The sequence below is a fragment of the Cyprinodon variegatus genome, unplaced genomic scaffold (assembly GCF_000732505.1).
Source record: "Cyprinodon variegatus isolate N-32 unplaced genomic scaffold, C_variegatus-1.0 Scaffold256, whole genome shotgun sequence".
Lineage (NCBI taxonomy): Eukaryota > Metazoa > Chordata > Actinopteri > Cyprinodontiformes > Cyprinodontidae > Cyprinodon > Cyprinodon variegatus.
Window position 1 is genome coordinate 86,034 of NW_015150709.1, and position 17,181 is coordinate 103,214.

General features: G+C 38.4%; 1 protein-coding gene across 5 annotated transcripts in view; it reads right to left on the minus strand.

The window, feature by feature from the left end:
- Window positions 1-4,867: 4,867 nt before the first annotated feature.
- LOC107089558 (PH and SEC7 domain-containing protein 1-like) overlaps window positions 4,868-17,181 on the minus strand; it is a 100,034-nt gene continuing 87,720 nt past the window's right edge. For all 5 annotated transcript variants that reach the window (XM_015382425.1, XM_015382426.1, XM_015382424.1 and 2 more), the window contains 5 exons: window positions 16,419-16,489; window positions 14,283-14,440; window positions 9,222-9,366; window positions 8,255-8,398; window positions 4,868-6,282 (listed from right to left, as the gene is read on the minus strand). In XM_015382425.1, the coding sequence (XP_015237911.1) occupies window positions 6,025-6,282; window positions 8,255-8,398; window positions 9,222-9,366; window positions 14,283-14,440; window positions 16,419-16,489 (776 nt within the window). In that variant the 3' untranslated portion in view covers window positions 4,868-6,024. The remainder of the gene's footprint in view (window positions 6,283-8,254; window positions 8,399-9,221; window positions 9,367-14,282; window positions 14,441-16,418; window positions 16,490-17,181) is intronic.

A 17,181-nucleotide genomic window follows, 5' to 3' on the forward strand; every position in this document is an offset into this window, starting at 1 on the left:
ACAAGGCAGTGACACATGTAGCTCACTGTTTTAGCATCAAAAGAACATCGTCTTACTTGCACCAGTCTAAAAACACACCGAGACGGATCAGAACTTACATGTAAAAAGATTTTTCTGAGCCTTTAAAACACGACGGCATAGAACAGCAATAAATATAGCTATTTCCTTTGTCGATAGAAAAAAATAGATAATAGTGAGCATGAGCTTGAAGACAGTAAATCATGGCGACCTACCTACAGTATGAACCCTTCATTTAATGCTCTAATATAAATAGAAGCAGGCCATAAGATCTCATGCTTTATATACATTCAGAAAATGATAAGTGATGGAAACATTTAAAAGACATTTCACCCAGAAATACTGCAGCTGTATGCGTGCACGGCTGCTTAACAGAGACAGATGCTGCAAATAGGACTTTCACAAACTGCTTCCAGCAGCTGCTTTCTGTTTCCTTCATTGCTGTTTTTCTTTTCTTTTAATTCAAAAAGATATTTTAACAGAATGGAAGAAAGAATTTCTTATGAATCTCTCAAAGTAAACACATATAAAATACTGCAATTTTCAGATTAGCCACATGGGTTGTTTTATTAATAACTGAACTTAATTAATCTCAGACTGAAGAAATTTACCTCTGCATTTAACCCATCCCCTTGGAGAGCAGTGGGCTGCCACTGTGTAGCGCCTGGGGAGCAGTGTTGGGTTAAGAGTCTTGCTAAGGAACCCAAAATGGAGGCTGTGGGTATGGAACCGGGCACTTGCAACCTTCTCAGAACATAAACGCACTGCTCTAACCACTAGGCCAACACTCCCCTAAGAGCAGGTGGCCCAAGTTCAGTCCTTCAGAGCTAACATCCTTCAACTTATATGCTCTCTTCTCCAAAACACATGAATCTAATGAATGACTGCCTCTGTTGAGCTGAATGACATGCTGTGGGAATTCAGCTGTTAGAATCAGGTACAGTATGTTGGAGAAGAGATGCATCTTAAAGTTAAAGGGTAGCTCTAGTGAGCTGGACAAGGCACACCGGGTTTTAGAGTGAGTTTTGACACGTTTGGTGCAAGGACTAACACCTGAAATGGTTCTGATTGTTTCTGACTATAAAGTCCAGACGCACTAGATATGATCGTCTTGATAGCAGTCTTTAAGGTTTCATCCTTTTGTGTGGGGACATATATTTATTAATTATAGTAGCAGTCCCTTGCTCTGATTTTTTTTACATTTTCAAGTTGGAACCACAAGAACTTCATGTATTTTATTGACTTTTTCTGTAAAAGACCAAAACAAGGTAGTGTGTAGCTATGAATGCCGTATCTAAAAAAAGCTTTTATTTTAGTCAAGTCAATAATACCACCTCTTTTAGCCGCACATTTTTTGGTGCATCTTTTTACATTCTTTTTACATCGAGGCCATTCCAACACATGATTATGCTTTGATCTAAACCATTTCTTTGTTGCTCTGGTTAGATATTTCTAAACCTCTGGCTGAATCCAATAAAGTCTAATTATAGCCCCTAGCACCTTTTCATTCACCTTTCATGGGATCAAGAGTAGGAACAATATAATGGGGAGGGAAGGAGCACCGGCCAGCTGAATCTGGATGGCCTTTAGCCTTCTGGACGTCATTACTTAATATAGACACAAAAAGGTCCAATTGGGACCACAGCCTTCAGATATAGAACTATAAAAAACAACACAAATCCAGTGAACAGCTGCAGTTCTCCATTATACAAACCAAAACATATAAAGATATGTACATTAACAGTAGACATGAAGCAATAATGTCACAACATCAAGTTGCACAAAGGATTGTGGGATTCCTCATAGCTCCCTAGCGCCAATGAAGGACATTGGGAGCACAATGGGGCTCTATTTCCTAATCAGTGACTTCTAAAAGAAATATGAATTCTGGGTTTTGCCTAAAGATAATAAATACACTCTTTGTGTTGGTTTATCACATAAAATCTCAATAAAATACATTGAAGTTTGTGGTTGTAATGCGTCAAAATATGAAAAAAATTCAAGGGGGCATTAATACTCTGGCAAGGCACTGTAGAGCATTGTGTGTTTCATCAGTAATTAGAAAAGATTCAAGCAAAACTCAAAAAACTAAATCAGTTGTTGAACATAAACCGATGCAGCAAAAGCAGGAAAAATAATTGGTTCTCAATAGAAATAATCTTCATAAAACTATGAAAATATTAGGATTTGTGTAACACTGAGGTTGTTTTTATGTTACATTGTTTGGTTTTTTCGAGTTTAGCAACATTGCTCTTTTGTTTTGCCTTTAAGTGCCTCTAAAGATTACTAGCACATAAAAATGTAAATAAGAATGCTCTGCTTTTTTTTAGTGCATCTTGTATTGAAACCGTTTAAACTGAAAGAGTAGAAGTGGGGGGTAAAATGTCAAATAAGTAAAGTCAAAAGTCAAAAAAGCATTGAAAATTAAGCTGTAGTAATTTTAAAACATTTTTAAAAGTTTGGCCATAGCTGCAGAGTAAAATACTAAAACATACTTTTTTGTAACCATATTCGAAAAAAACAAAAACAAAAAAACATTTTCAAACTATTTGAGTGTCAAATGAAATATGATATCAAATGGCTAAAAAATAGTCATTATTTACATACCTTTTCTATCACATTTCCCCAAAGATTAATAAGTGTGGCAATCAAAACACCAAGCAATAGGGAAAAACAGCCACCCTCTTATCTTCTCTGGCAATCAGCCTCAAAACAAAAGAAGACATTTAAGACAAAGAAGATATAAGCCCCTTAAAATTATAACAGAAATGTCTGAACTGTTGCCTAAAGACAACAGGATAAAAAGCTGCAACAGAAATTTGACAGACACATTAACACTGTGCAGAGCTGAAGCCTGAATACTGAATCATTCATTTTTAGAAACTGTACAAATCTTTATAGTTCATGCTTTATGGAAGCTGATGCTGGATGAACGCTGGACGAAACAAACCAAAGTGTCTCGATGCGCCTTGGAGCATCCAGCACAGTCCCAGCATGCACTGCAAATGGTTAACAGAAATGGGGTGTGTGTGTGTGCTGTGTAGCCCTGCGGCCCCCATCCCCTTCCCCAGGTGAGTGGGAGGTGCTGTGCATATTTACTGCAGGTGCAGCAGGTGTGATTATGGCTGAAAGAGCAATTACAAGCAAATTCTGACAGCTCTCCCTGCTGGTTGGATGCTGGCACTGCAGCTGCTCCTAAGCCTGAGTAGAAAATGGCTGTGCATCAACTATAGCTGTATCTCAGTAAGTGTGAATATTATCAAAAAGTTTACTTATTTTGGGAACTCAATTAGGAAAAAGTCAAACTCATATTGCATAGATTCATTACACACAGAGTGATACATCTAATGCCTGTTTTCTTCTGGTAATTGTGAGGATTATGGCCGACAGCTAATAATAAAAAAATGTTCAGACAAGGAAATAAAGAATTTTTAGCACAGACATGTCACATTGTTGCCTATAAATCATGGGGAAGACAAATCAGAAGGTTGAATCAGCAAATACTCATTTGTCTTAACTTATCAATAGAAAGTTGAGTGGAAGGATAAATATTGGAAGAAAATAATGCAAAAGGAATTCAGTGTTTTACGTACCACCATACACAGACATTCCATACATGGACAATCTTCTCTATTTTCTAGATACGTCTTCAATAAATGCAAAAAAAACCTTTTTCAATAAATGCAAACACTTTGAAATAAGATCAGGGAGGAGATGAATCAAAGTTTCTTTAGGTCCAATGTGATGTGCCATCTTTTAGCAGGTGCTTTATGTTGTCCTCTGTGGAGATGCTGATTTCTTTTTCCAGTCCTCACTCCCAAAAGTACCAAAATCCTGCTTTAATGATCATGGTATGTATCACTTTTTCTGATTGGTCAGGAAGCTGCCCTTACATAAACCTCACACAGTCAATGAATGACTGACAGGAGATAGATCAGACACAGAAGTACCAACAATCGGCCTCAGTAGCGCCAAAGGCTGATCCCCTTCATGTCACTAGTTTGATGCAATAAATTTATGCAAAAGGAGTCCTGACCATAAATACCTCACAAAACATGGACTTACAGTTTGAATATCTGGTATTTCTGTGGAAAAAAAGAAGCAAAAACCTAAAACGATTTCTAACACACTTTATCCTTCCACTTAACTTTCCATTAAAATGGAAAAAAGAAAATCAACGGTACAGTCATTAGCCGTAGGCCAGAACAAACAAAATTGATATTTACCACTCTGTCTATAATATATCCATATGTTTTTTACATTGTAAATTAAATTACTGGGAAAAAAAAACAAACTTTTTGATGATATTTTACGTTATTGAGATACAATGTTATGCTATGAGGTGTCTATGGCTACCACAAAAAAATAAAAAATAAAAATACGCTTTCCTCAACATATTCCAAAACGTCTTTAGGTTACTCATTTTCTTTCATTTTTTTTAGATATTATTTTCTCCTTTTATGCATCTTTCACATCATCCTCAACCCCAGTCCAAATAGAATCATGCTAATAGTTGTGGGCATAGAATATCCTATCAATGTTACGGATTAAATTAGTGTAACCTGGCAAGAATACCCTTTCTAAATCTTTTCTAATCACAATAATAATAATAAAAAAAACAGCTAACAAAATCACGTGGTTATCATTCAGCCCTTTATGGACATGTAAGACGTTTTCTGTGTTTGCTTCTAATGCATCATCACAATAATGTACTGGATATATTGCAAATATACTTTCATATATCCTACAATATAAGGAGGTGCATTATATACTGTACAACACATTCTGGATAGCATGTTTTCTTTATAGTTTTAGATCATATGCTCGCACAAAGGGGTGGGGTTTTTTCAAATACTTTAAAAATATCAACATTCGGAGCCTGCCAGGTGAGTGTCGGCTTAAAAATGAGCGGTATACATAGGAGGTTACACCAGTTAGGTATAGCACAGGCAGGAGTGAATCAACAACCCCAGAGAGAAATTTGGACGCTCTTGTTTCTTTTTTTGTCTCTAGTCTAAGTAGTAAAAGCCCTAAGACAAGCTGTGCTGGATGCAGGCATGCATATCACAGCAGGATAAAGAAAAATAAAAACATTTGCCCAAGAAAGAGAACAGAAGCACATCACGGCAAGAAGCAAAAGAAAACAGGAAAAAAAATTGTTCAAGTAGAGCAAAAAAAAGAGATGCAGTTTTTTAGCTGCTTGGCAGAAGCACTGGGAACTTCTGCAGATTTGGCTCTATCTGGCCAGAGAGAAGCAGCAACCGAGTCATCTAGTCATGGTGCACGCTGTAGCAACACCAAAATAACCTCACACCGCCCTTATTGGAGCTGAAAGCTGTGATTCTCAACTCTTGTGTGGAATGTGAACGACACTGAGAGGATGTGACATTAGCAGAAAGAAGGAGCTGGAATGTAGAGGCTCCAAAAACTTGGTGGTGTTATAAAAGTCGATTACAGCGCATCTTGTCAGAGTGGCGGAGTCAGTTCGACTAAAATCAATCATGTGACGAAAAAGTGCGTAAACATGTTTGGTCCCTAACAGAGTGAAAGATTTAAGAAAAAAACCTTGTGAGGATGTAGCTGAAGAGGTGCCCTGAAAGAAGTAAAGGGGGAGAAAAGAAAGGATGCTGGATGTAGGTCCCTGTGGTGTCCCATTTGACCTGGAAGCAGCCTTTTTAAGGAACTGTTCTGTCTGATGCTGCTGCATCCAGCATTGGTTCTCAAAGACACCTCCTCTCTGCACATCGCTGACCTCACAGCTGTTCCCCCCCACCTCCTGCACCATCCTCCCTGCTGGATCTGTACCTCCTTGGTAACACGAGAAGACTGGGGCGTCGTGTGGGGCGTCATGGTTGTGGACGGGTGTGGAGTAAGACCCTCACCCCTGCTCCCCCTTCAAGCAGAGCTCCAAAACCCTCCTGGATCTGAAATTAAAAGCCTTCGCTGGGAGACAGCCTGCCGCTGGTGGTACGACAACATGCCGCTCCCGGCGCCCCTTGTCGGGCTTCACTTCTTGACAGCTTGTCTGTAGCTGTGTCTCTGGCCTTCCTGTCGAGGTTTGCTGCTGCAGGCACTGGCTTTGCTGCTATTTCCCCTGCTGCTGCTGGCCTGACTGGCTTGGCTGCTGTCCTGCAGCGTAGGGCTGGAGTGCGCCCTCTGCAGGCTGCTGTCCTCAAGGAGCAGGGACTCAAACACCGATAGATCATCCTCATGACTTCGGATCTTGGCCCGCAGCAACATGATGTATGTCCCATATCGTGTTTTCTGTGACAGTATGAAAGATGAGAACTTTAAGTGATTAGACGTTTCTCTGACAATCCGAACAGACTTTTCTAATCTATCATATCTACAGACTCCTTAAAAGCATCCATACCTACATAATGTTCACAAATTTGTAGGATTATAACCAAAAACTTTACTCTATAAGCCTGTTGACGTATCAGGAAATGTAGAAGAAGGTGATCTATTTCGATGGGGCTTAATCACTAGTCTGTCTCAGGGAAACACAAAGACATACAACCACGCACAGACTCACACCCAAGGACAATTTAGAGATGCCAATGAACCTAACAGTCATGTTTCTGGACTGTGGAAGGAAGCCGAAGTACCCAGAGAAACCCATGCATGCACAGGGAGAACACGGAAACTCCATGCAGAAAGACCCTTAGCTGGGAATCGAACCCTGAACCTTCTTGCTCTAAGGCAGCCCTAGTACAAACTGCACAAGCTCATCGTTTTTTGTACTTAATACAAAATAAAAAAATTAAAACACTTATATCATAGCTCTGTTTGCTTTAACGTTATGATTATTACTGTTGATTTTTTTTTAAGTACCTCATGAACACCCCTCTACAAGCAAGTATGAGATAAATAAATGTATACCTATTACAAAGGGTAATATGAGATTAGGTCAGAAAAGGAAATTATGAAAATAGTAAATCATGCTGACAGGACAAACTCTATCCTGAGAGTTCAAATTGACTGTATAAATCAAAGAAAGATGCCCCAAAAAGGGTAAACCTTCATGTTTTCAAGATATTTTTAACCTAAACTTAAATTTGTTATTGTCATTATCTTCCCTGATAGCTCACCTTAATTGTTCAATTCACTCACCTGCCCTACTCTGCCCAGTTTTCTAATTATCACTCATCTCATCCACCTGCTGTTTCTCCATCATATTGGGCTCAGTTCCAGCTAATGGGGCCAGATTATTGTTTGTTTTTTCTCTGTTAGATGGGTTTTTGTTCTTTTTTAGTTAAGTTTTAGTTAGTCCAAGGTTCATGTCCCCGTTCCAGTGAGGAGATTATTCTGGAGCCAGTGTCTTCAGGCGAGTTTATTCCCTAGCCAGTGGTGAGAGCGTTTCAGCATTTCCTTTGTGATTCTGATCTCCTGATTCTGTTCCCTCTCATCCACTGACCCTCACTGTCCCTGTCTGATCTGTTCGCCTGAACCACCTTTGGATTCCTGCTAGATTCTGCCTGTCTGTGTCTGTGGGTTTTTGTCTGAGCTGATTGCTCTACGCACGGGACTCTGAATTTGTCCTCCGAGATGCGTTTCTGTCTGAGATGATTACTCGACGCACGGGACTCTGAATTTGACCTCCGGGGTGCGTTTCTGCCTGAGCTGATTGCTCGATGTACGGGACTCTGGACCTGCCTTTACGCTCTGTTGGATTCGTGGAACCCCGATCTGTCCGTTCCTGAGTGGATCGGAACCCCTGACCGGACTGCAGACACCTGGATTCCAGTCTAAACTGAATCCCTGTCCTGGATCGGAGTCCTGCCTGCTCATTGGGGTTGCTGCATCTCGTTGGCAGTGCATTGGCTTATCCTGAGGATGGACTGAACTGTTAAACCAGATTGTCAGTGATTGAGCGGTGCTCCCTACTGCAGTCGCTGCGAGCCGCAGATCCACAGCAGCCCGTTTCTCTTACATCAATCTTTTTATTTTAATAAACATTTTGAACTTTCCTACTGGCTGTCTCACCTTGAATACTGGGTCCATCTGTCCCTTTTCATGACAGTTATAGAAACAGACTGAACAGATCTATCCCTGCACATTTCCACCGACTCTCTAGATGGTAAAATTAGTCCAAATTCTAAAAATAACACTTTTTGCATTTTTTCTAGGTTTCAGAAAAAATAATATTTTTACAATTATGGAATATATGATGTTGCTCTGTTACATAATATTGAAAAATAACAAACAGTTTATGATTTCACAGAACTTTTACTACCTCAAAGTCCAGATACTCGTCTCGCAAGCGGTACTCTTCCAGCTCCCGGCCTTTAACTTTACGGTCAGGAGGAAAAGAGCGCAGCTCGGCGAGCTCAGTGGAGATGGCTCTAAACCGGGCTTCATGAGATCTGATCTGTTCCTCCTAAAAGCACAGGGTCAAAACAAGGAACTTTTAGAGGGTAAAGACAAAGGTATACATCTGCTCATGAATAATAATGAAAAAAACTATAGAAACTGTGCATATCCTTCTTCAATAGGATTTAGTTGGAAATGTAGAAGCCAGGACATCATCATAAAAGTGGAAACCTTTACAAAAGGAAGAGTGTTCTTGGCCTTTAGATTCTCTGTAGCATCCAACCATGTTTTAAAAGCATATTTACATACATGAAACATTTAAAACGGTTATAAAAAGAAATGCACGATTCAGTTTTTTTTTTTTTTTTAAATCAAATCTGATATATCTGGGCTGAATGTAATAGCCGATACCAATCCCATTCAACTGTTGAATGACCATATATCTTGTCATGTGAGTTAAAGCTTTAGCCTTGACATAAACATTGCTTAAAAGGGTAACAAAATAACACATGTATAAATTAACTTTATATTATTTATCACCAAATTAACAGCAAAAATAAAGAAATAACAGTTCCATGTAATGTGCACCGGATTGGATCTCCGATATCTGATATTAAATCACTGATATCTGATTCAATTCAATTCAATTCAGTTTATTTATATAGCGCCAAATTCACAACACATGTCATCTTAAGGCACTTTACAACATCTGGATATCTGATCCAGGTATTAGATCGGTGTATCTCTAGTTATAAAACTAATGAATTTTAAAGCACAAGATCTCAAAATATTCAGTATTTTATGAAAAATCCACGCCTGCACCAGCATAGCTGTGTGGTGGAATATATTTAAGCTTTTACTTTTGCTTCTTTAAGTAAAGTGAAAGGTACCTCAGAATGTTTTGACATAGTTCCTGGCAGCAGCGGTCGGCTGAACTTCTTCTGGGATCCGATAGCTGCTGGGAAGGGAGGAGATGAAAACATGGCGGCCACTGTGTTTATACGCGTGATCCAAGACTGCATCTGCTCAGCGTTCCTGTCATGGATGAATCACACAGCACTCATTAAAACTAAATACTTGCAAGCACATTAGTTTGAACAAACTGCTTCCACTCTGTGATATTTTATAACAACATCAGCACTTGGCTGGGCTACGGCATCAAAGGGATTATAAATGATCAGAAAATGCAGAGGCGCCGTTGACAAAGAGGTGATTTTAGAGCCAATTAGCTCATGAGAGAACAGGCTCTGTTTAACACAAACAGACCCATTTAGGTCTTGTGAAGAATATCAGCTGGAAGCAGACTGCCTTGCTTCACAATCCCGAGAGAAAAGGAGAAACGATTGAGATGGAGATACAAAGAGAGAGTTGTAGAGAAGAGTTCAGTTATCTGGGACAAATGCAGGCTGCAAACTGGAGCAAAGACCCTTTCCCCCTGGGGCTTAAACATGTAGCCAATGACATGTTACTTCCTGAATCCTGCTGAGTACACCTCCACCTTCACCACACAGCATATTAGCATGTGTGTTCGACAATAATCTGAGAACCTGAAATGGTCTGTACTTATATGGGGCCTTTTAAAGGGGCCATAGAATGCAAAACATCGATGCTGTGTGCCTTCCCTTTATGTTACTACCAGCTCTCTCTGCTACACTGGCAATCAGGTCTGAGCAGTTACACCTGTGGCAATTCAAATTACTGGGAGATGCTGCACCTGGGAGGGGCACAAAATATTACTGCCTCTCCCAATGGATAACTGCCAGATTATTGAAAGTCATTCATTTGAGTAACCTTCCAGCTATCCTTGTTTTGACTTCCTGATCTTGACCGGTCTTGTTACTGTTTCCTCTTGTCTTGCCCTTTTTGGACAACACTGTTGGCTTCTGATCTCTGGACATCAGACTGCCTTGTCTCACAACTGAGGAGCCCCTGCCTGGATTGCTCAGTGAACTGTATATGACCCAAGCCTGAACCTCGAATCTGTCTCCTGCCTCTGGAAACCTCTGCGCTGTGCACTGCTTCTCTGTGCATGACCTTCGGAGTGACTACGACTTGCCAACTAACCTTAAGCCGAGCATATACTATATGATTTTTTTTGCCCTTTCCGGGCCAATTCTCCAGTCATGCAAGAAGTTTTTGATCAGGCTGACTTTCAGCCTCAACGTGAGGGCGATCAGCCTCTCGCGACCACCTCCCGAATAGGAATCGTGAGGTTGGGAGAAATCAAACATGTTTGAAATTCAGTCGGCCGTCGTAAGGTGGTCTTGGGCAAATTTCTCAGTGTGCATGCACAAACAAAGATTCTTATTCTTCCTCTCAGACGAAAACACAGAAGCATGGTGGTGGTGTGAGTGAAACGGAGTTCTTTCTGTAAAATTGAAAGACCGTAGTAGCCACATTTTCTCAGGGATGTCTTTGTCCAAATACGTAATTGCCTTTTCTTTTCAGGGCTTTCAGCACACAAAATAGCACAAATTGCCAAGGCATTGTGTTTCACTTTAGTGAGCTTCATATTCGTCTTCTACTCGTTTGGCTTCCGGATAGACGAGTCCGAGTAGCGCCATCTCCCTCCGGGGCTGAGTCCCACGTGGTTTTTAGACATACAGTGTGAGCAGTTATATCACATCAGAGCATTGGGCCACACAGTGTGAGAACATACATTGTGAGCTGTGAACGTTTAAACCCTGCGGTTTCGTCATATAGTATAAGCTGTAACTGCATGCAACAATTGAACAAATCGTACAGTGTGTGCCAGGCTTTAGCTCTGTCTATTAACCTCAAGATCTGGATCACTCATTCAGTGGTCCAAACCATCCAAATGGAGCCACTAGGCTCAACCATAAGTACCAGACAAATCTGTTAGCTTCTGAAAAGGCTGGTGGTTTTCATTCAATGCACCATCAACATCACTGAGTTGTTCTCGGTCACTAACCCTGTTCTCCTCTGCACAGTTATTCCAGTCAATCCCTCTTTCTGCAACACCAGTTTATTTTTTAAATTAACTCTTTGAACGGTTACTACTTCTGTTAGCTCAATCATTGGGTCCTCAGATTATGTGCATCCATCCAGTTGTCAATTTATTAAGAGTTTTTAATTTTCTTATTAACTGCAAAAAATAAGTTGTACAAGATGGGCACGATTCCAAGTGAGTCCTAATAATTCCAGTTTCAAAACTAGAATCAATCAAACAAATTGCACAGTTTTGACCCTTAACCTCCGAGCCTTCCTTAAGTTAAAATCTTGGTAAAAATAGCTGTGAACCGCCCAGAAGGTCACATGGAAGTAGTCTGTTTTGGACAAGGTCGCTAAACATATTTGCAATAGCTACTTTTGGATCTGGAACCATGTTGAAAACGATAGTAAACAAGCAAGCTTAAAGGTGACACAATTAACAGATCCAAAGCCTTTGCTAGAATAGCTGCAAATCCCAAACTTACACAAAAGTAGACATAAGCAACATACCCTGCAAACGGAAACATTTATAGGTAAAATCTTTCCGACTCGGCCAGGTAACTTCCTCTTGAATGATTTTAATGTCTTAATCCAAGGGTGTTAGGCAGTTAAGACTTCATTCTTCGAGTTTTGTCTTAAATTTTTTAAAAACTGTCAATTTAAAATGTCACATTTAAGATGGACTTAAGTGATTGGATTGAAAATGCCATTTAAACATTATCAGTTGGGATATTCTGACTGGATTAATCAGGACTGGAATTAAATTGTAATCTGACTGAGATGTCTGGTTTATGCTGACTGGACAATGCGATCAGCATGCATGAGGCTAGCTGACCTGAGTTTGTATGTGCACCCCATGTTGATGTAACTCTGTGTGGCTGTTATCAGAACACAATTTTACAATTTTCGGAAAAATGTTGTTTTTCAATTGAATGGAAAAAGGGTTCACATTCAAAAATCCTTCTTTAAGACATGACTAACTACCAATTATTTCGAAGCTTTCTTAATTTCTAAATTGGCTAAATAAAGGTTTATTTTAAAGACAAGATGTCGGTTTTCTGGAATTCGGACAAAACCTCTTGAAAAAATAAGTTAATGACATAAACTCATCGCATTGCTTCTTTGACCAAGTATTAAGTCTAGAAAGGTTCCTTTGAAGGGACCTAAAGAAAATCGGTTACTGAAGCTGATACATCAAACTTGTGTTTGTCTGCGCTTCATTTTCCAAGCGGTCATCCATTATACAGTTCTCAGCCTTATTATTTGGAAAATGCTCAAGTTTCCATATTTCTAACAGTTTCATGTTCTCCATTCAACAGCAGCAACACAAACATCCTACAACAGATTGCTTAACTTCCCATCCCCCCTTTCATGGATCATGAGGGAGTCTGGGATAACATGATGATACTTGGCTAAAAACTGAAAGACCAGATGGTTTATTACACACAAAACCATCTGGGAAGAAGCTGTTGGACTGTGTGAATCCAAATGGTGAAAAAAATAACTTGTCAGATGATTAGATATGTCTATCACTGTCAGTTCCATGATTCAGATATTGACTTAGCCATTTGGGAGCTTAAATAAGATATGACAAAGGAAAAACTCCTCTAAATTGACAGAAATGATGCTGTAGGCACTTATCAGATATAAGCAGATATCTGATAACAAGTGTTTACTTCAAAACAATTTGCTCCAAAACATGAAAATCTTACATTTGGTCATCAAATGTATACAAGACAAATACTCAATGACTGATAATTAGAAATCTTCAAATAGCATTAAAATAGATTCTTGCACTTTCATTCAAAAGGAAAAATATGCAACTAAGAGAAATCTTTGCTTTTAACACAATTATCACTGCAGTGATGGTTTCATATTTGTTGTAGCTACATTCAACAACATCCTTTCACCATTAGCACAACAGTAATCCCTCTGCTAAAATGTTTTGCAAACTACGAGCCTGCAGAGAGAGGAATGTAAGACCATTCTTTATCACAAAATCTACCTGAATCATCCAAACTCCTTAATCTCCTCTCTCTTCAGGTCTCCTCACAGCTATTTTTTATGGGATTCAGTTCCTGGGATCATGAAAAATGGTTGATTTAGAGCCCAGGGAACAATCTGTGGATTGATTACGCCATATGTTCTGAGTCATTACTGTGATAAATGTTCTAGTGGTGACTCATTTTTAATACATTGAAGGGGCTATTTTGATTCAAAATGTTCATATTTCAAAGAGGTCATGATGCTAGGGGCTGCAACAACATTCGCTTCAGGAGCTGAGTGAAGCTCACACCCTGCCCACGTAAATTAATCCAGCAAATAGACTGAATCGTTGGTGCTTCATTTGTTTGATTTCTGCTGCTTTGGTTTATGAAAGAATTAATATTATTTTTTTTTAGGTCATTAGGAGTCACTATACCCCAGTTTGTTCTGATTTGAACAAAAGCAGTGTACCTTTTTAGTGCTTTGTACAATAAAGCATTTCATTTTTGATCTATTATGATTTATTAGCTTAGTCTGATGACATCTAAAGGGGAAAACAAATTCCAGTCTTTAAAGAGGACCAAATGTGGAAGATGTGAGGAAAGAGAAAGAGGCCCACAGCATTACAGATTCTCCACCTTATCAGCAGAGCATAAAGTGCTTCCCCAGATATTCCTCCATTGTTTTTAGCCAAAAATTTCCCTCTTAAAGCACTCAGTTCCAGCTAAAGACCCCATAGAGTTTCACAAACTCAATATGTTAAAACTTTAGATTGCAGGACCGGAAACGCTTAAATGATTTTCTCTTACAGCAACTAAAGAGCATGTTACAAAATTACTTTAAACATCATAGGTCAGTAAGAGAAACCAAGTAGTTTGGGTTTGCATGATCAGAAACTGCAGAGAAATCCTTCCATCTGTCCTTAATGTTGTTTTAATGTGATGATTTATGACGTATGTGTCCATTTCAGCTCAGCTCACAGACCAAAACAAACAATGCATAATACGACTTACGGTGCCTGGAAGAGATATACTCTCCAGTCAGCAGTCCGCAGGTAGAAGACGTTGGGTCTCTTGCTGTAGTCTGACGCCTTCATTGCTAGAGAGTGATGAATAGACACAGCATTTTTCAGGTCTTCATCCGAGAGCTGCTTATCAGGTCGGTACTCCCCCTAAGATTGAAATGTTCAGCATGAATTAATTTTCCAACCATTTAGAGGGATTTCTCTATCAAGTCAAGAGCAAAAGTGATGGCTGGAACTGAACAAAAACAACTGAACAAAAATAATTTGTCAAATGTTTCATTTGACAAATTATTTAATGTTTAATTTAATGAAATTATGTTTCATAAACCTTGGTTTAGAGATGTAGCTTGTGTAAAAGAGTTAATCTGGTTTACGAGGAATAAACAAAGGTTACAGATTTGCACAAAAATCTCAATGCCTTTATTTTATACCTGTGGAAGAGATTAAAATGACATAAATACATTCAAATCAAAAAAGTTTGATTCTTTTATTTAATTGTATTTTCTGAAAATATATATAGTCATAAGTGTATGACTTTGCTTTAATAGCACAGGGATTTGCGACCTATAGCTCCAGGGCCACACGTGGAACTCTGAATATTCAGTAGTACTTAAAAGTTTACAAACCGTTGTAAACAGAAAAAAATAAGCTGCCAGTAAAATTTATTGAAATCAGGTGTTTTCTGTAATGTTCAGGAAATGTTCAGACTTTTGCACCTGTTGATGGGTATGCTGGTTCACTGCTCCTGAGCAAGGTACTTTAATTTGTCTATTTTTTCAAAAAACACAAATTCAAAATTCATATTTTATTCGACTAAATTATAATTTAGTAAATTTTTTATTTATTACTTTGTTTTCAGTTTTGTGTTATTTGAAAGACTAGTGTGAATTTATCCTTCCCTTTAATGGTAGGGCATGTAAAATTTCAAGCAGAACTGTATAATATATGGAATATATACAAAAGAAAGGCTTTTAAATGTATTTAAAGTAGTTTTCAGCTTTATGTGCTTTAAATTTCCAAGCAGAGTAGATGTCTTTCTTGATTGTGTTTTCATTTTCATATCATTTTATCATTATTTTAATTTCCATTTTTATGGACAGGAGTACTCAGATGGCCTATTGTACAAAAATAAGTTGTATTATATGCAGAGGTTGAATAAAATTAACCTAAACCTGGAAATAGAAAGAAAAAATTAATCTATTAAGCTTTTAAAATTAAACTTTTTATTTTGTACATATAGATGTACAAGTAAATATCCCAGGGGTATATTTGAAATGAAAATATGAATGTTTTGGTTTAGTGCATTAATTAGAAATAAAATTCAATAAATGATTATTATCTCATTTTTTTTCCAAGCAGGTCACCATTATGAAGGAAACATAAAAAAAATGCATGTAAAATTATATATAAATAGCATCAAAAAGATTATTTTTAAAAAAGATTAAAAAAAAATAAAGATTTGAATATAAGGCAGTAATTAATACTAGTTGTGCGCAATTAGTTTCAAATCCCACACCTACTTTAGTTTAACACAGTCACAACGTCTGGATTGCATTTTGAATAATACATATTTGACAAAACCTGCTTTGGAATATGTCACTTTAAACTTTTAATCTGTTTTGTTTGACTTCTAATATTTAACATTTATCTTCAGTGACATTGTGTAACAGTTTATGTTTCTGGACACCAAAGCTAAAGCAGGTGCAGTTTTACTTTCCTAATGGGAACAGCAGTCGCCTGTGACTGGAGCCAGACTGTTTCCTCCGTATGGGGCCCTTCCTTGATGCCAGATCTCAGCTTTAGGTTCCGTTATAGCATAAGATTTAAATAAGTAGCACTGATCAAAAAGTGACTATTGTACAATGTGTTTTTGTTGTTCCTGATTCATTTTCTCTTTTCATTTCCTAACAGAAACCCCATCTAACCTTCTGACATCAATCAGTAACTGGAATGAAAGTCTAACAGAAAGCTTGAGGAGAAGCAGTCAGCTGTCTTTTATTGATGAATAATATATATCAAGCAGAGGCTGGAGCGATGGTTCTCATCATGAGTTTTAAATTAGATACCTGAAACAAGGAAACGTATACATTCCATACAGTGTGTTTATTTAATGTAGGAACCTTACTTTTTGGAGATAGAGAATTAGTCCTTTGAGGATGGCATAGAAAGTCTTCCAGCCTCTCCTCCCTCTTGGTGCTTTAAAAACAAAACAAATGGAGTCAGAACATTGTTAAATGATGCAAATATATGGAGAATTCTTCAAATATAGGAACAAATCTTCATGTTTATTAAAGATGTTCAAACAGTTACACTGATTAGACACTGTACATGCACCTGTCCTGTTTGAAGATGCATGCATGCAAACAATGTATGTATGCAGCTTTTTATGAAAAAAATAAAAATAAAAATTAAGATTTTATTAACAGAGCAGATTCAGGCCACATTTGAGCCTAATGTGACATATAATTAAATTATTTTTCAGGTCAATATTTGGAGCATATCGATGCTCCATGCAACTTGAGAGGGTCGCATCCCTCATTGAACGAGTCATCTGACCCAGAGCTCTGCTTTTTAGCAGTCTGAGCTGCGTATGTCTGACCAAAATAGATTAGGGTTGTACCTCGGTTGGAGCTACACAAGCACAATTACAGAGAATAGCGTGCAGTCTGACCAGCCACATGCATTTTTCAATGAGCTCTTAATGTCACAACCCCATTTGATTTGATTAGGCTCATGTCTGGTGTGTCCAGGCCATAAACCTGGAAGTCTAGCACCCCCAGTGGCTAAAGGTTACACATCCATCCATCCATCCATCCATCCATCCATCCATCCATCCATCCATCCATCCATCCATCCATCCATCCATCCATCCATCCATCCATCCATCC